Source organism: Eptatretus burgeri, chromosome 11 (genome assembly GCF_056783735.1).
Source record: "Eptatretus burgeri isolate ZD-2024b chromosome 11, Ebu_testis_v1, whole genome shotgun sequence".
NCBI lineage: Eukaryota > Metazoa > Chordata > Myxini > Myxiniformes > Myxinidae > Eptatretus > Eptatretus burgeri.
This window is the reverse complement of record NC_140971.1, coordinates 26986073-27005027: the sequence shown is the minus strand read 5'-3', so window position 1 is coordinate 27005027 and position 18955 is coordinate 26986073. Positions and strand designations below refer to the sequence as shown.

Below are 18955 nucleotides of genomic sequence, written 5' to 3'. Positions count from 1 at the left end.
TCACACTGCCTTCCCTTACCGCACCACTCCTCGCTCCCCTGTTTTTCCTCACTCCCACCCCTCCCCCTCCCCCTCCTTAATATTCCCATCAGCGAAGTGATGGGTTGTATTTGCTCATTATTTGAGAAAACAAGAACACTAAAATCATCATCAAAATTAAGGATCAGTTCACAAACGATATTTTAACAACAGTAAGGCTTTACAATAAACCAGTTGAGAGACTCTTTATAGGGATGAAAATCAACGACGATAAACTACAGGAAAAATAAAATATTCATTACAAATACATGGACACAATGTTGCGTGATATGCTTACAGCAAAGCACGAATCGTTGATCGGGTTTTCTTGAAATAAAATGAACAGATGTCAAATCTTACACAATAGTCCGTATAAACAGTAACAATATTTATTACCTATTTTAGATCATTTCGATGAATATTCAAAAGTGAATTCTACTCATCAAAGCGATCGCTAATCCCATTAAAAAGGTACATATTCCATCCAGGAGGAAATTTAAAAATAATAGAAGAAGAAGTTAACATCACAATTAAATCTCCAGATGATGTCGGCAAGAGAAAAATGCATCAAATTAAACGATTAATCTCCGCTATTCTACCTTTTGGCAGGAAAGGCAACGAGAATCTGAAGGATTAAACATTGATCGACTCTGAACGTGAAAAAACGCAGTCATCAGTACATCCAATGTTGATCCTGTTAATTTTTTTTTTTATCGCATCAGCATCTCAACGAGACAACAATGGAAAATGTATAAAGGTGTGCAGCAGAGCCAGTTTAACATCTTACTTAGAAAATTATAAGGACTGCTCCATCCGAACTGGGCATCACAGCAAGTTATTATCAAAGGCTTAGATTTGGCTTTACTGCAACTACCCCGTCTGCCCTCCCCCCAATCTGTACTACCCCACCCCACCAAAGTGAAAATGCCTAACAACAAACTGTAAGTAAGCAATTTGTTCAATGTTGCAACAAACTATAACTACATCTTCACCACAAACCTGGCAAGAGAAGTATCCTGTAAGGTTCAAGAAACATCATGGGTGGGGACTTCATTTCTTCTGTTGCAGACTTCTAGATTTTTAATGTGGAGATTGGAGGGAGGGAGGGAGGGGGGGGAATCATATCCTTAATGCTGGGCACTCAACTCTTACCATGACCTCAGCAGGTCAGTCATCCAGATGCCAAAATAACACAAACTTGCTTTTCTGGTGAACTTCAACTTCAGTACAAACTAGCGGATGCAACCGAGAGGGGAAATAAAAGCCAACAGCGGTGCGATTGAGTATGGCACAAATGGAGGGATGAAGTATCTGGATGAAAATGAGAGGTCATTTTGGGGAACTTAAAAAAAATCTTAAACACAAAATTGTTGGACTTTGAATCCAAATACGTGCATCCCGATGCTGCTACACTCCTTTATATAAACATTTGAACATACTTAAAAATATGGAGTGAACTATAACAAAGTTTGGAGAAGTACTATTTATAACTAATGACATACTTTGGATAGATTTTAAATTAAAAAAAAATGTATACAGGGGCAAAGAGGAAATCATAATACAGATAAATATGAAGGAGCTCGGACCATGGAGAGGGCAAAACCAATAAATTACCACACCAGGTTGGACACACAGGTCAAGGAGATATATGTCAGGGTAGGGTCTATCCTCAAGAAGGTTGAGAAGGCTCTGTGGTTGGGATGAGAAGGAGGACATAGTTCTCAAGTTGAGCAACAAGGTGTGGTAAATGGGATTGTCACAAGGTGGGATCAGAGGCTGTTGGGATAACAGAAGTGGGATTAGGAGATGTTGGAGCTGGGCTGGGTGAAGGGATTGTGATGGTGATGGTTTGGGTTGGTGCCATGGTCGGGGTAACGGTAGTCAAGTTCACAGATGCAACTGATGGTTGACCTGGTGAGTTTGACGTGGAAGTCGCAGAAGCTCGGTGCGTGCGGCGGTGGCGGTTGAGGTTTGATGATTGCGAGAAGCCTCGACCACACGTTTCACATACAAATGGCCGCTCACCTGTATGAGTGCGCGAGTGGTACAATAGGTGTCCGGCCTGCAGAAAAAAAAACACTGTGTTCAAAGATGTCTGCACATAATGGTATCATAAACAGCTAGATACGAATGGGTTCACCAAACCTGTGAAAATGCTTTGCCGCAGACAGAGCACACGTACGGGCGCTCTCCAGCATGAATACGCCGATGGATGCGGAGTTGACAATTGTGCCGGAAGCTCTGCCCACAGACTTCACAACCAAATGGACGTGCAGTCCCGTCACTCCTGTGCACAGAGCAATGCGGAGGCATCAGTCTAATGTCCATGAATATGCTTAGCTTAACTTTGTCTTCGATTTCTTACAACTCTTGAGACACGACTTCCAGTAAATGCCATTGTATGATTTAAGGCACAGGTAACGGGGAGACAATGGGAAAACCTGTAGTTCTGCCGTAGACGTCCTCCGAATGTGGCTTGCGCCATGGTGGCTGGCTGTACGACAAGTTGTGTGGCTTCTGCAACTTGGGCAACCACAGTAACACCTTGAACTTCACTCGTTTCCCAAGTGGTGGCTGTGGGTTCTGGGGTTGCAACTGCTGTGGTTGCCTGGCGATGTGTCAGCACTGCATTTATCAGGCAGAAGACATGTGGAAGAGACATCCGAAATTACATGGAGGTTTGTGAAACATTCGTTATTAGAGAATGCAAATAAATAATCCAGTTAGCAGTATACCATCACTCGTCTCCATCTTTACATGACAGTAGCTCTGATCGCCATCCGCTTGTTGAGCCTGGAAAGCCACAGCCACCTCATTTTGTGCAGCTGCGGGTGGAGGGGGTAGGGAGCCGGGCGTGTTTGTGTGGAAGAACCAGGGTGAGAGAAAAGTGTTCATGCCTAAGAGACATAAGCAGTACGAACAACTAGATCATTACACCAAGAGTACTGTTTTGCTGCACTTACTTTGTTCCTCAATCCATGCTTCAGTTGGCCCCTCCCTCTTCCCTGAATCATCTGCAGCACAAGGAAGCAGTGTCAGGCCAGTACATTATTTATAAGAGTAAAAAAGAACATTTTAAAACACAAGGAGGAAGATCAAAACGGTGACTAAGTTGAAAGTGATGAGTGGGTTTGAGCAGCAGTGACATCAAACCAGCATTGGAGTTTCCTGGACCAGTGCCAGCTGTCATGGAAGCATCCAGTGAACAGAGTCGCTCAGCCGAGAGCGATAGTTCTTGACTTAATCGACTCATTGTCAGCACCAGCACCTCCACCAATCCTCCCAGCCATGGGCGTGTGGGACTGCCTGGATTACTGATAAGACCGCTAGTCACCCCTCCATCACTTGCACAAAGGGTGACCTGTGCAGTCGGGGAGATGGCTCGCACAAGGCGTCGCAATACAGCATAGAAGGCAAAGGGAAGACGTTGGCGGGCGAGAGTCAAGAGTTCTGCCCGCACCTGGGGACGCCAGAAAACGAGGGAGCAAGGAAAGATGATTCACTGAGTGCTACTTATCTGCTGAGGCATGGGACAACTTCAAGAGTTAAAATCTTTGATGGGAGTATAGACAGCACCTGAGCATCCTCAGAACAGGCGAGCAATGCATCATAGTCATTGATGCCCAACTCTTGTGCCATGGCTTGAGCAAAATTTGCCTGGCCTCCTTGGGCTGCCATCCAGCCCACAAAATCTCCCCGAGGGTCGAGCACCACACAGGCTTCCGCCATCGCCACTGCATAAAGGGAAGGAATTCAGTGAATAGCTGCTATTAAATACACAAGAGTACAATTAAATCACAAGGGTATCGAGCAGAATAAAATCGGATTTTGAAAATGATGTATTTATGAGTGTAGACCAAATTTGACCTGGATGTTTATCAAATGTAGAGTAGTTGTGTGTATATTAGTAGTTTTTGAGGGAATTTGTCTGCATAGTGTTTGTAACCCAGAACAATATGCTCCCTGCTTTAATGCAACAGCTGAAAATGAAGATGGCAGCAAGTAGGATAACAAAAAGGTGGAACAAACAGCAAATGATGATTTCTGGTCAATGAAAACATCAAGCCTGTTGAAATTATACAGAAATTGCAGAATGGCTGCACAGGATGATGAGGCTTGCCAATGAAGGCACCTTCATTTGAAAGAACACCTTGGAGGCTAAAAATAATTGACTAACAAGGTTGTTAAGAATGATGTCCTGCACCAGATTAACAGAAATCCGAAATAATTCAACACCGAGAGCAAATTATAGCTTCCATTGCGATGAGACGGAAATGTGTTTCAAGGTTCTGGAGAACACTTGGAATCACTTTTGTAATATGAATGTGAGAGGAGTTCAAGGTTGACTTGGCTGTTGCAGCTGATTTTTTATATTGCAGAATGTGTCAATATTATTTCAATGTTGAAATTTTGACAAGCAATATTGTTTCCCATGAGCATGTGGGTGTCTCAGGGAGTGACATTGCTGCATGATAATGTTTACCATGACGTTACAAATGTGATCACCACAGCACTCGAGATGGGTTGGGAAGTGAGAATTGATCACCCACACAATCCAGACTTGTGACGTTTATGTTTTCATTGCTTTGGACCGCTTAAAGGACATCTTGGTGGTATTACATTTACGAATATATTATACAATGCAAACCGACTTATTTTTGTATCCATAGTCGAGGCTCATGGAAGAGCAAGTACAAATACAATGAACGGATCAGGACGCAACAAGACAAAAGGAACATTGTGTTGGTGGATTGGGAGGGGGGGATTAACAACGGTAGAGATCATGTTTTTGGATTGGGGATGATCTGAGATGAAGGTGAACACCTGTCATGAAGACCTGGATGGAAGAATGAGATTAAAGAGAATGTGGAAGTTGGTTCTGCAGGTGGGGGAAAAAAAAGAAAAAAAAGAGAAACAAATTAGTGGAGGTGAGCAGTGATCCTGGATTTCCATAGGTTCACCAGAAGGGGGTTGATGTTGGACCGTGAGCCCTGCAGAAACTTGGAGGGGAGGTGTGACAAAGCATGGAAAGAGCAGAGGGTGCAAGACCAGAAAGGAGGTGGTAATAAAAACTGAGAGATCACTGACCTGTCTGTTATAACAAAAGTGACAGGCCCATAGATTCAGCTCCATTGCAAGAATTCCAATAATCTTGAAGGCCTTTGATTCCATGACATCAAGCTGAGCAAGATGTGAGGGAGGGTTGCCAGCCCAGAAGGGAGAGCAGTACTAGATCAAGCTGTGGATGAAAGTGTTGTTGGTGAATGGAAGTTCAGCTATGACAAGGAAGGACTTTGTCGACGGTGGGCGGATGCCCAGTCGACGACCAGCTTTGAAATGTGGTTTTCCCAAGAAAGATCATGACTGATAGTGACACACAGGGGTTTGAATGACTGAACATCCTCAAGAGGATTGGTAAGAAAGTCGATGGGGGCGAGGAGGGGAGTTACCAGACGGTCCTTTCGGAGAGATAGTGCAAGTGTGAGATTTGTCTGGATTGAAAGACATTCCAAGTGTTTGACCAGCTTGTGATTCTGTCAAGGGCTGAGGAGAGGAAAGAGGCTGCAGCCTGCCTGCAAGATGGAGGAGGGATGTCACGGCAGAGGGTGGAGTCATCAGCAAATAGATAAAGAGGATTTTCTAGGGTCAGAGATATAATTTATGAGGATCAGGAATAGGACTAGGCCCAGAACTCTGCCTTGGGGAACTCCAGCCTTTACAGGGAGAGGAGATGAAAGGATTCCATTGAGTGGCACACGTTGGCTTTGAGAGTAGAGGAAGTCAGGAGGCCATGTGTGGAGTTGGCCTTGGATGCCATAGACAGAGTTTGGAGAGTAAGGCAGGATGCCAGACTGTATCAAAAGCACGAGATGTGTCCAGAGAGACGGCCCTGATCTCATGTCTGACATCGAGGGCCTCCATCCATTGTTGGATGGGTAAGAAGCAGCATGTCCATGGTGGAGCAACCTGGTCTGAAACCAAATTGGTGATCTGACATGAGGTTGTTGGAGAAAAGGAAGGATTTCGTATAAACTGTGATGATGGATTCCATGAGCTCGCTGATGATTGGAAGTAAGCTGACTGAGTTCTGTAGTTAAGGAGATAAGTTTTTGCAATTTTTTTTATGGAATGCAGTTGTTGTTTCGTATACAGTCTGTGGCTGCTGAATGCATCATTCTCTGAAAGCGTGGCTGTGCTGCTGATGCAGTGCTCCTGTGAACAGTAAGCTGGTACTTATTTTGCCGACCTCATTAGGATGACAGGCCGAGTCATCCCACCTGGTGTTATTTCAATAACACGACAGGGGCTCAAACGCAACACCCTAAGATCTTAAGCCAGCCACCTTAACCATTAAGCCAACACCCAGCTTATGCAATGCAGTGATGTTGGCTGATTTTCAAGCAGATGGAAGATGACTGAGAGCAAATGACAAGGTGAAAAGTGCAGAGAGAGGATGTGCAAGAGCAGCAGAGGGGGGTTTTAAGGACACATGAGCTGATGCCGTTCAGTCCAGTTGCACAAGATTCAAGGGTTGAAGAAACCTTCTCCACCGTCTCAGGTGCAAAATAATCCAGGAGCAGTTGTGTATGAGACAGGGAAGGACGGGTGAGTGTTTCACCTCACCGAGAACGAGTGTTTGGACACAAGATTTGGAAGCAACCACAAACGTTAAGCATTCAGCTTTCTCACAAGTCGGCTGTGGAGCCATTTGAAGAGAGTGAAGGGATGGAAGGGGAGCATACACCAGACAGACTTGACAAGGCACCACCAGGTTTTGGAAGAGAGAGACGAGTTTGAAAGTTCATTGTTGAGGTTGGATAGATGTTGTTTTCTGGCTCTCCTGAGAGTGGAAACACATTTGTTGCAGACTTTTTTGAAAGCACTGACATTGCCTTTGGTGAGATTTGCCTTTCAGGAAAGAGAAGGCCAGTTGTTTGAGAGCAACTGCCTCATCACAGGATTCAGTGTACTAAGGGTGAAAAGAAGAGTAGGATAATTGAAGACGAGATGAGATTCATGTGTGAGAGAGAGTGAGAGTGAGTTTCTGTGGAAGAATTCCCAGGCTGAGTTAACATCAAGGGCAGTAGATATGGGAGACCAGTCCTGAAGAGAGCCTGGTGTTGGCTCAGTGGTTAGGGTGGCGGCTTGGGATCCTAGGGTCCTGAGTTCAAGCCCCATCAGCTGCTGAATTAAAACACCAGGGGGGTTGACTCAGCCCGTCATCCTTCCGAGGTCGGCGAAATGAGTACCAGTACCAGTGTGTGTACTGGTAGAAGGGCACTGCATCAGCGACACATTCGCGCTTCAAGAAATGATAGCTACCCCGGCAGCTAAGCTGCCATACGACAACCACCACCAGTCCTGAAGAGAGCTGGCTGCTTACAGATCCTGCCAATCTGCTTGAAGGAAATGCCAGACTTGCCGGCATTGAGTCAGCTCTCTGAGAATAGGCAGAGATGTTGACTTTCATAAGCACGTGATCAATTGAACCAATTGGAACAGAGGAAGAGGAGGATACACATTTTTGGGAAAGTTGAAAATAAAAAACCCAGAGTAGCCAAAGAATGTACTTTGAAAGCAGAGTGAAAATTCAGCAGTTGAGATTATACAATGCAATCTCCTAAATTGAATATTTGCAATTCACAGATGAATTGAAATACTGCATTGCAAAGCTTATTCATTCCCACATTACAGACTTGAAATCCATTAAAATAGTTGACAAAATTCAGGTCACGATTCTTGAGTTGGTTGAAACAGCTCAAAAATGGCAGGTTATATATTTCTTAATAGCAAAAAATAATGAAATCGGGAGCGATTGTGGCAGCGGTCTGTCACCAATACATTGTCCAGGTTCAATTTTTTGTCTAATTTTAAAAAATGACAATTTTCCCATAGGTTTTGATTAATTTGAAGGAATGTTTACTTAATCATTTATTTTCTTTCCAAAGAGTGTTGTTTCTGTGTTTCAAGGTGGGACAGAGATAGACAACACAGACAGCATGAGTGGGTATATATATATATATATTGGCTATTTATGCCCACTGTGACTGGTGAGGCCACATTGTATTTGGCCCCAACAAGTGCCATCTGTCACATGAATACATTGTCTTACGTCCACCAATGACAACCAGGAAGCACCATTGATGTTATTCAGCAGTCGGGAATGTATTAAATGGAAATTATTAAATTATCCTGACCTGGATCAATGCCTTGATGACCTCGTCATGACAGCGTCATGCCTGCCAACCCTGAAGGGTATCGAGCCTTTCATGTAAAGCAAAGCCAAAAGCTGCAGATGAAAAGCGAAGCTACCAACCTGGTTTCACCCTTCTTGGGGTGCGTCAGGGCAACATATCACTGTTCCATCCACTTGGTGACTTTTGAAGCCCTTTAGACTTATATACTGGCTATTGATGCCCCACTGACTGTGACTAATGAGGCAAGATTGCATTTGGATTTTCATTAACCTCCACCGTCGAAGATCGGAGGTTACTGTTTTCACCCTTTTCTGTTTTTTTGTTTGTTTGTTTGTGAACAGTATAACGGAAAAACTCCTCGACAGATTTCGACGAAACTGGGGGGGGGGGGTTAGGTATGGTCCAAGGATCATGCCATTAGATTTTGGACTTTGTCCCCCCCCCCCCCCAAAAAAGAAATTGTTGGAGAAAATTTTTTTTGTTTTGTTTTTGCATTTCTACATGTTTTAAGTGATTTCCAATCCCCCCCCCAAAAATAAATTGTTAGAGAAAAAAAATTTTTTTTTTTTTTGCATTTCTACATGTTTTAAGTGATTTCCACCCCCCCCCCCCAAAAAATGGAGAAAAGAACTATAATTATGTCAGCACTGTTGACATCATATTTAATGAATAAGATATAAGGTTCACTTGAGTGACCCAGCAGTATTGGCGGCGGAGGTTTTGCACTTTCCCGAGTGCTCCCCCTCCAGTTAATGTATATCGATATGTGTGTACTGTATAAACAAGCAAAAGTACCCGCCCCATGATGGGAAAAGTTGAAAATTAATCAATCAATTTAAATGATTTCATGGACTTTAAAAAGGTTAATTGTGTTGCACTCTTGGTTTCACTCAGAGCCAAAGCTCTGAGCTACTTCTACCACCAACCACAAAATGGTAGTGCAACATCGGGTGGTGGAGGATCAATTTGTCTAAAAAGAGGGCAGAATATCGCTTGCAAAAGAAAATTTGGCATCAAGATTATTCATGGCTATTTTCCCCATCATTTCAAAAGTGAGTGTTGAGCTTTGCTTGGGAGTGCAGCTTTTTAAACTCAGGACGGGAAATAGCCGCCGTAAGTGGGAGACAGACAAACGCATGGACCGACAACACAAGATATACAAGATATACAAGATTCGCAAGATATACAAGATAAATCAAATTGCAGCTTTAGAATCGAGACAGGCCATTGTGTGCCCTGGTCAAATCAATGGGGGCACAGGACATAAAAACAACAGACCAGTTTCATGATTGGTCAAACACGCACTGAGATGCAAATACTGTACATTGAGATGCATCATAAAGAAAATATCATGGATATAAAACAGACAATAAGTTGCCAAGTTCATAAACTATGGATTTATTTGTTGCTCCTGTTTATTATTTTGACATTCTCTGAATCTAGTGGCACTTACAAGCAACTGGCCAGAATCGATGTGCTCCACTTAATAATTCCATACAAAAAGCGAGACTCGAACCCCCCACCATGATTCAACAAGGCGTTCAGAGCGTTCATACTGTGATACGAGTATATCATTTATAGTTCCATTATAAAACACCAGTGGCGAAGCATGGTCGGGGCTATCACACAGGAAATTTAGGCTATCAATCATCCAGGTAGTTCAGACGATCTATCATCCAGGTAGTTCAGACGATCTATCATCCAGGTAGTTCAGACGATCTATCATCCAGGTAGTTCAGACGATCTATCATCCAGGTAGTTCAGACGATCTATCATCCAGGTAGTTCAGACGATCTATCATCCAGGTAGTTCAGACGATCTATCATCCAGGTAGTTCAGACGATCTATCATCCAGGTAGTTCAGACGATCTATCATCCAGGTAGTTCAGACGATCTATCATCCAAGTAATTCAGACAATCTATCATCCAGGTAGTTCAAACGATCTATCATCCAGTTAAATCAGGCTATCAATCATCCAGGTAATTCAGGCTATCAATCATCCAGGTAATTTAGGCTATCAATCACCAAGGTAATTTAGGCTATCAATCATCCAGGTAATTCAGGCTATCAATCAATCATCCAGGTAATTTAGGCTATCAATCATCCAGGTAATTCAGGCTATCAATCATCCAGGTAATTCAGGCTATCAATCATCCAGGTAATTCAGGCTATCAATCATCCAGGTAATTTAGGCTATCAATCATCCAGCTAATTTAGGCTATTAATCATCCAGGTAATTTAGGCTATTAATCATCCAGGTAATTTAGGCTATCAATCGTCCAGGTAATTCAGACTATCAATCATCCAGGTAATTCAGACTATCAATCATCCAGGTAATTCAGGCTATCAATCATCCAGGTGATTTAGGCTATCAATCATCCAGGTAATTCAGGCTATCAATCATCCAGGTAATTCAGGCTATCAATCATCCAGGTAATTTAGGCTATCAATCATCCAGGTAATTTAGGCTATTAATCATCCAGGTAATTTAGGCTCTCTCAGGTAATTTAGGCTATCAATCATCCAGGTAATTCAGGCTATCAATTGTCCAGGTAATTTAGGCTATCAATCATCGAGGAAATTCAGGCTATCAATCATCCAGGTAATTTAGGCTATCAATCATCCAGGTAATTTAGACTATCAATCATCCAGGTAATTTAGGCTATCAATCATCCAGGTAATTTAGGCTGTCAATCATCCAGGTAATTCAGGCTATCAATCATCCAGGTAATTTAGGCTATCAATGATCCAGGTAATTTAGGCTGTCAATCATCCAGGTAATTCAGGCTATCAATCATCCAGGTAATTCAGGCTCAGCTATCAATCATCCAGGTAATTTAGGCTGTCAATCATCCAGGTAAATCAGGCTATCAATCATCCAGGTAATTCAGGCTATCAATCGTCCAGGTAATTCAGGCTATCAATCATCGAGGAAATTCAGGCTATCAATCATCGAGGAAATTCAGGCTATCAATCATCCAGGTAATTTAGGCTATCAATCATCCAGGTAATTGAGGCTATCAATCATCCAGGTAATTTAGGCTATCAATCGTCCAGGTAATTCAGGATATTAATCATCCAGGTAATTCAGGCTATCAATCATCCAGGTAATTTAGGCTATCAATCATCAGGTAATTCAGGTAATTCAGGCTATCAATCATCCAGGTAATTTAGGCTATCAATCATCCAGGTAATTCAGGCTATCAATTGTCCAGGTAATTTAGGCTATCAATCATCCAGGTAATTCAGGCTATCAATCATCCAGGTAATTTAGGCTATCAATCATCCAGGTAATTTAGGCTATCAATCATCCAGGTAATTTAGGCTATCAATCATCCAGGTAATTTAGGCTATCAATCATCCAGGTAATTCAGACTATCAATCATCCAGGTAATTCAGACTATCAATCATCCAGGTAATTCAGGCTATCAATCATCCAGGTAATTTAGGCTATCAATCATCCAGGTAATTCAGGCTATCAATCATCCAGGTAATTCAGGCTATCAATCATCCAGGTAATTTAGGCTATCAATCATCCAGGTAATTTAGGCTATCAATCATCCAGGTAAATCAGGCTATCAATTATCCAGGTAATTTAGGCTATCAATCATCCAGGTAATTCAGGCTATCAATCGTCCAGGTAATTCAGGCTATCAATCATCGAGGAAATTCAGGCTATCAATCATCCAGGTAATTTAGGCTATCAATCATCCAGGTAATTTAGACTATCAATCATCCAGGTAATTTAGGCTATCAATGATCCAGGTAATTTAGGCTGTCAATCATCCAGGTAATTCAGGCTATCAATCATCCATGTAATTTAGGCTATCAATCATCCAGGTAATTTAGGCTGTCAATCATCCAGGTAATTCAGGCTATCAATCATCCAGGTAATTCAGGCTATCAATCATCCAGGTAATTTAGGCTATCAATTGTCCAGGTAATTCAGGCTATCAATCGTCCAGGTAACTCAAGCTATCAATCATCGAGGAAATTCAGGCTATCAATCATCCAGGTAATTTAGGCTATCAATCATCCAGGTAATTTAGACTATCAATCATCCAGGTAATTTAGGCTATCAATGATCCAGGTAATTTAGGCTGTCAATCATCCAGGTAATTCAGGCTATCAATCATCCAGGTAATTCAGGCTCAGCTATCAATCATCCAGGTAATTTAGGCTGTCAATCATCCAGGTAATTCAGGCTATCAATCATCCAGGTAAATCAGGCTATCAATCATCCAGGTAATTCAGGCTATCAATCATCCAGGTAATTGAGGCTATCAATCATCCAGGTAATTCAGGATATTAATCATCCAGGTAATTCAGGCTATCAATCATCCAGGTAATTCATGATATTAATCATCCAGGTAATTCAGGCTGTCAATCATCCAGGTAATTTAGGCTGTCAATCATCCAGGTATTTCAGGCTATCAATCATCCAGGTAATTCAGACTATCAATCATCCAGGTAATTCAGGCTATCAATCGTCCAGGTAATTCAGGCTATCAATCATCGAGGAAATTCAGGCTATCAATCATCCAGGTAATTTAGGCTATCAATCATCCAGGTAATTTAGGCTATCAATCATCCAGGTAATTTAGGCTATCAATCATCCAGGTAATTTAGGCTATCAATCATCCAGGTAATTTAGGCTATTAATCATCCAGGTAATTTAGGCTCTCTCAGGTAATTCAGGCTATCAATCGTCCAGGTAATTTAGGCTATCAATCATCCAGGTAATTTAGGCTGTCAATCATCCAGGTAAATCAGGCTATCAATTATCCAGGTAATTTAGGCTATCAATCATCCAGGTAATTCAGGCTATCAATCATCCAGGTAATTTAGGCTATCAATCGTCCAGGTAATTTAGGCTATCAATCATCCAAGTAATTCAGGCTATCAATTGTCCAGGTAATTCAGGCTATCAATCGTCCAGGTAATTCAGGCTATCAATCATCGAGGAAATTCAGGCTATCAATCATCCAGGTAATTTAGGCTATCAATCATCCAGGTAATTTAGACTATCAATCATCCAGGTAATTTAGGCTATCAATGATCCAGGTAATTTGGGCTATCAATCATCCAGGTAATTTAGAATATCAATCATCCAGGTAATTCAGGCTCGGCTATCAATCATCCATGTAATTTAGGCTATCAATCATCCAGGTAATTTAGGCTGTCAATCATCCAGGTAAATCAGGCTATCAATCATCCAGGTAATTCAGGCTATCAATCATCCAGGTAATTTAGGCTATCAATCATCCAGGTAATTTAGGCTATCAATCGTCCAGGTAATTTAGGCTATCAATCATCCAGGTAATTCAGGCTATCAATTGTCCAGGTAATTTAGGCTATCAATCATCCAGGTAATTCAGGCTATCAATTGTCCAGGTAATTTAGGCTATCAATCATCCAGGTAATTCAGGCTATCAATCATCCAGGTAATTCAGGCTATCAATCATCCAGGTAATTTAGGCTATCAATCATCCAGGTAATTTAGACTATCAATCATCCAGGTAATTTAGGCTATCAATGATCCAGGTAATTTAGGCTATCAATCATCCAGGTAATTCAGGCTCGGCTATCAATCATCCAGGTAATTTAGACTATCAATCACCCAGGTAATTCAGGCTATGAATCGTCCAGGTAATTTAGGCTATCAATCATCCAGGTAATTTGGACTATCAATCACCCAGGTAATTCAGGCTATGAATCGTCCAGGTAATTTAGGCTATCAATCATCCAGGTAATTCAGGCTATCAATCATCCAGGTAATTCAGGCTATCAATCATCCAGGTAATTCAGGCTATCAATGATCCAGGTAATTTAGGCTATCAATCATCCAGGTAATTTAGACTATCAATCATCCAGGTAATTTAGGCTATCAATGATCCAGGTAATTTAGGCTATCAATCATCCAGGTAATTTAGAATACAATCATCCAGGTAATTCAGGCTCGGCTATCAATCATCCAGGTAATTTAGACTATCAATCACCCAGGTAATTCAGGCTATGAATCGTCCAGGTAATTTAGGCTATCAATCATCCAGGTAATTTGGACTATCAATCACCCAGGTAATTCAGGCTATGAATCGTCCAGGTAATTTAGGCTATCAATCATCCAGGTAATTCAGGCTATCAATCATCCAGGTAATTCAGGCTATCAATCATCCAGGTAATTCAGGCTATCAATCATCCAGGTAATTTAGGCTATCAATCATCCAGGTAATTCAGGCTATCAATCATCCAGGTAATTTAGGCTATCAATCATCCAGGTAATTCAGGCTATCAATCGTCCAGGTAATTCAGGCTATCAATCGTCCAGGTAATTCAGGCTATCAATCATCGAGGAAATTCAGGCTATCAATCATCCAGGTAATTCAGGCCATCAATCATCCAGGTAATTCAGGCTATCAATCATCCAGGTAATTTAGGCTATCAATTGTCCAGGTAATTCAGGCTATCAATCGTCCAGGTAATTCAGGCTATCAATCGTCCAGGTAATTCAGGCTATCAATCATCGAGGAAATTCAGGCTATCAATCATCGAGGAAATTCAGGCTATCAATCATCCAGGTAATTTAGGCTATCAATCATCCAGGTAATTTAGACTATCAATCATCCAGGTAATTTAGGCTATCAATCATCCAGGTAATTTAGGCTATCAATCATCCAGGTAATTTAGACTATCAATCATCCAGGTAATTTAGGCTATCAATCATCCAGGTAATTTAGGCTATCAATCATCCAGGTAATTTAGGCTATTAATCATCCAGGTAATTTAGGCTCTCTCAGGTAATTCAGGCTATCAATCGTCCAGGTAAATCAGGCTATCAATCATCCAGGTAATTTAGGCTATCAATCATCCAGGTAATTCAGGCTATCAATCATCCAGGTAATTTAGGCTATCAATCATCCAGGTAATTCAGGCTATCAATCGTCCAGGTAATTCAGGCTATCAATCATCGAGGAAATTCAGGCTATCAATCATCGAGGAAATTCAGGCTATCAATCATCCAGGTAATTTAGGCTATCAATCATCCAGGTAATTTAGACTATCAATCATCCAGGTAATTTAGGCTATCAATCATCCAGGTAATTTAGGCTATCAATCATCCAGGTAATTTAGGCTATCAATGATCCAGGTAATTTAGGCTGTCAATCATCCAGGTAATTCAGGCTATCAATCATCCAGGTAATTCAGGCTATCAATCATCCAGGTAATTTAGGCTATCAATCATCCAGGTAATTCAGGCTATCAATCATCCAGGTAATTTAGGCTATCAATCATCCAGGTAATTCAGGCTATCAATCATCCAGGTAATTCAGGCTATCAATCGTCCAGGTAATTCAGGCTATCAATCATCGAGGAAATTCAGGCTATCAATCATCGAGGAAATTCAGGCTATCAATCATCCAGGTAATTTAGGCTATCAATCATCCAGGTAATTTAGGCTATCAATCATCCAGGTAATTTAGGCTATCAATGATCCAGGTAATTTAGGCTATCAATCATCCAGGTAATTTAGAATACAATCATCCAGGTAATTCAGGCTCGGCTATCAATCATCCAGGTAATTTAGACTATCAATCACCCAGGTAATTCAGGCTATGAATCGTCCAGGTAATTTAAGCTATCAATCATCCAGGTAATTTAGACTATCAATCACCCAGGTAATTCAGGCTATGAATCGTCCAGGTAATTTAGGCTATCAATCATCCAGGTAATTTAGGCTATCATTTAGTCGTGGTCACCACACACCCAAAGTGGTTTTCACAAAGTTTAATTCTGGGGTTAATGCGTCGTGTCGAGAGACCAACTGAAACCGATGTACTCATCAACTGGACAATGCTGTGCTTATCAACCCACGTCGTGACGATCGCCGAAGCGATAAAACGAAAAAATTTATTACACAATAACGAAGCCGTAATCTGCCGAGAACCCGCTCTTCCCATGAAGATATAGACATCGTGAATAAAGACCCACTGATGAGCGAGAATGGAAGCCAATGTTTATTTTATTTCGTTTGATTGTAACCAGAGATACAGGAAGAAGAGCGCAGATTTTACGAAAATAAAAATGTGTGGAGAGAAAACGCGATCAAGAAAAGAGGAATGATGAAAACTGGACGTAAAATAGAATGAAGTTAGAATGAGGCGATGGATAAAAAGAATGACTATTTGGAACGAGCGAGATCGGCGCCGCATCGTTCGTCGTGCAGCTTCGGGGCTGCTCTTGCCGAATTGAAGCCTTGCCCGTCACAGCAGCCATCGGATGAGTTGCTCACTCAAGGAGAATATCCGAAACTCGATAGAATATATATATATACATATAATCTGGATTCATTTTGCAAAATTTCGAGACAAACAGGCTTTGAGGCCTACACCGACCGAGCCTGGGCCTACACCAGTTTAGCTAGGCCAAGCAATCCCTCGACTGCCGGCACAATCATGCTGCTGCATACCAGTCTCTCTCTAGCTCCGTGTGCTTACTGGATGTCGTGCCGTGCCAGCAGCACGATCTTTGCACGTTACAAACCTTGAACCAATCGAATAATTTTTCCTTCCCGCGCTGAGCGCCACTTGCTCGCTCTGCAGTTGCTCGTCCCGCGCACAGCCGGCGATCCGCGCAACCCGATTCGCTCGGTCTTCTTCCTCTTTTTCCTCTTTCTACCTTATTATTTCGCTTCTCATGACTTTCCTCTTTATTTTTTTACTCTTATTTTTATTCGTTCTTCGTCTTCCTTCAAATTTCTTTCGTTTTACTCATTCGTGTTTCTTTCTACTTATTCCTTCGATTTTAAATGTATCTTTCTTTTTTTATGTTCATTCGCTGTATCCGTTCGAGTAACTTGTGTGGTTATAATGGAAATATTTAATACTTGAACACAACGTTTATCTTGTTATTGTATCCCGCAGATAACGTTTGTTTCAGGAAGCCGTCCTTCGTCCTGGAATACTTACTTTGCTCATCGCATTGTAAACTTTAGTTGTAGCTACTTTACGAACTTTTTTTCCCCGCCCATTAATAAACAGGAAATGTTCTTATCTTTGCGACATCGTAATTTGAAGATGTCAACTACTGAATTTTTTTTTTAATTTCTGTTATTACCAAAAAATATGTACGATAATAACTCGTATGATGACCCTATGTAATTCTGTGCAACGGTTAAGTTAATTGTTCCGAGTGATGATGGTACTTCCGCTTCCGGTTCGGTGTACATTTTACCTGTTCCGGTAACCATCTGTATCGCTCGTTGCCATTGTGTGCGTATGCTCTTCTCGTGGTTATTATTCCACCTCGCTCGGGCCCGATCTATCACAGTTACCATTTAGTTATACTCTGTCTTATACTCTGTAAATGTGACATGGTTACTTGTAACTTTCTTTTTTGTGAAAAAATAGTCGATCTCAGGCCTGGTTGGACTCTTATGGGTAACAAAAGCGGAGTCCGGTTCGTGAGATTTAATCCAGGCAAGCTGAACAGTGAACACACAGTTTCGATTAACAGGCCATGAGACATTTAAACAAACGGTGAAGTTGGTTTGCTCGAAATACATAATACATACGGGGATTTAAGCACTGAACCCGCTTCAACATTTCGTGATGTCCTTCCTTCCATTCATCCATCCATCCATCAGTGTTGATAAAGAAGAAGAACCCACCGTGTTTAATTTTAAATGGTAATAAAGTGTAATTCAAGAGGGTTTTATAGGGTGCTAATGGGTTATAAAACCCAATTTTAATGGGTATTCTGAAAGGTAATTCTAATAGGTTCTAAAAGGTAATTCTATTGGGTTCTAAAAGGTAATTCTATTGGGTTCTAAAAGGTAATTTTATTGGGTTTTAAAAGGTAATTCTCATGGGTTCTAAAAGGTAATTCTATTGGGTTCTTTAAGGTAATTCTAATGGGTTCTTTAAGGTAATTCTAATGGGTTCTAAAAGGTAATTCTATTGGGTTCTAAAAGGTAATTCTATTGGGTTCTAAAAGGTAATTCTCATGGGTTCTAAAAGGTAATTCTCATGGGTTCTAAAAGGTAATTCTCATGGGTTCTAAAAGGTAATTCTATTGGGTTCTAAAAGGTAATTCTATTGAGTTATAAAAGGTAATTCTATTGAGTTATAAAAGGTAATTCTAATGGGTTCTAAAAGGTAATTCTAATGGGTTCTAAAAGGTAATTCTCATGGGTTCTAAAAGGTAATTCTCATGGGTTCTAAAAGGTAATTCTCATGGGTTCTAAAAGGTAATTCTATTGGGTTCTAAAAGGTAATTCTATTGAGTTATAAAAGGTAATTCTATTGAGTTATAAAAGGTAATTCTAATGGGTTCTAAAAGGTAATTCTAATGGGTTCTAAAAGGTAATTCTCATGGGTTCTAAAAGGTAATTCTCATGGGTTCTAAAAGGTAATTCTCATGGGTTCTAAAAGGTAATTCTATTGGGTTCTAAAAGGTAATTCTATTGAGTTATAAAAGGTAATTCTATTGAGTTATAAAAGGTAATTCTAATGGGTTCTAAAAGGTAATTCTAATGGGTTCTAAAAGGTAATTCTAATATTTTCTGAAAGGTAATTCTAATGGGTTCTAAAAGGTAATTCTCATGGGTTCTAAAAGGTAATTCTAATGGGTTCTGAAAGGTAATTCTAATGGGTTCTGAAAGGTAATTTTAATGGGTTCAAAAAGGTAACTCTAATGGGTTCTGAAAGGTAATTTTAATGGGTTCAAAAAGGTAACTCTA

General features: G+C 41.0%; 1 protein-coding gene across 2 annotated transcripts; it reads right to left on the bottom strand.

Annotated features, from left to right (window-relative positions):
* Window positions 1–209: 209 nt before the first annotated feature.
* LOC147016718 (uncharacterized) lies at window positions 210–17232 on the bottom strand. Of its 2 annotated transcripts, none has more exons than XM_085847898.1 (8): window positions 16759–17232; window positions 3595–3752; window positions 3172–3478; window positions 2982–3032; window positions 2754–2843; window positions 2460–2643; window positions 2164–2305; window positions 210–2080 (listed from the first exon to the last, which is right to left on the bottom strand). In XM_085847898.1, the coding sequence occupies exons 2-8, from the start codon at window positions 3745–3747 to the stop codon at window positions 1775–1777; spliced, it is 1233 nt and encodes a 410-aa protein (XP_085704024.1). In that variant the 5' UTR covers window positions 3748–3752; window positions 16759–17232; the 3' UTR covers window positions 210–1774. The 2 variants fall into 2 exon arrangements, with proteins under 2 accessions (XP_085704024.1, XP_085704023.1); XM_085847897.1 differs by lacking the exon at window positions 16759–17232 and adding an exon at window positions 4843–6362.
* Window positions 17233–18955: the final 1723 nt, after the last annotated feature.

Excerpts from the sequence above, each read along its gene's own strand:
- LOC147016718 (XM_085847897.1), bottom strand. Across the intron at positions 2,306-2,459 it reads CGTCTACGGCAGAACTACAG|GAGTGACGGGACTGCACGTC; the intron begins GTTTTCCCATTG and ends CTCTGTGCACAG. Across the intron at positions 2,081-2,163 it reads GCGGCAAAGCATTTTCACAG|GCCGGACACCTATTGTACCA; the intron begins GTTTGGTGAACC and ends TTTTTTCTGCAG.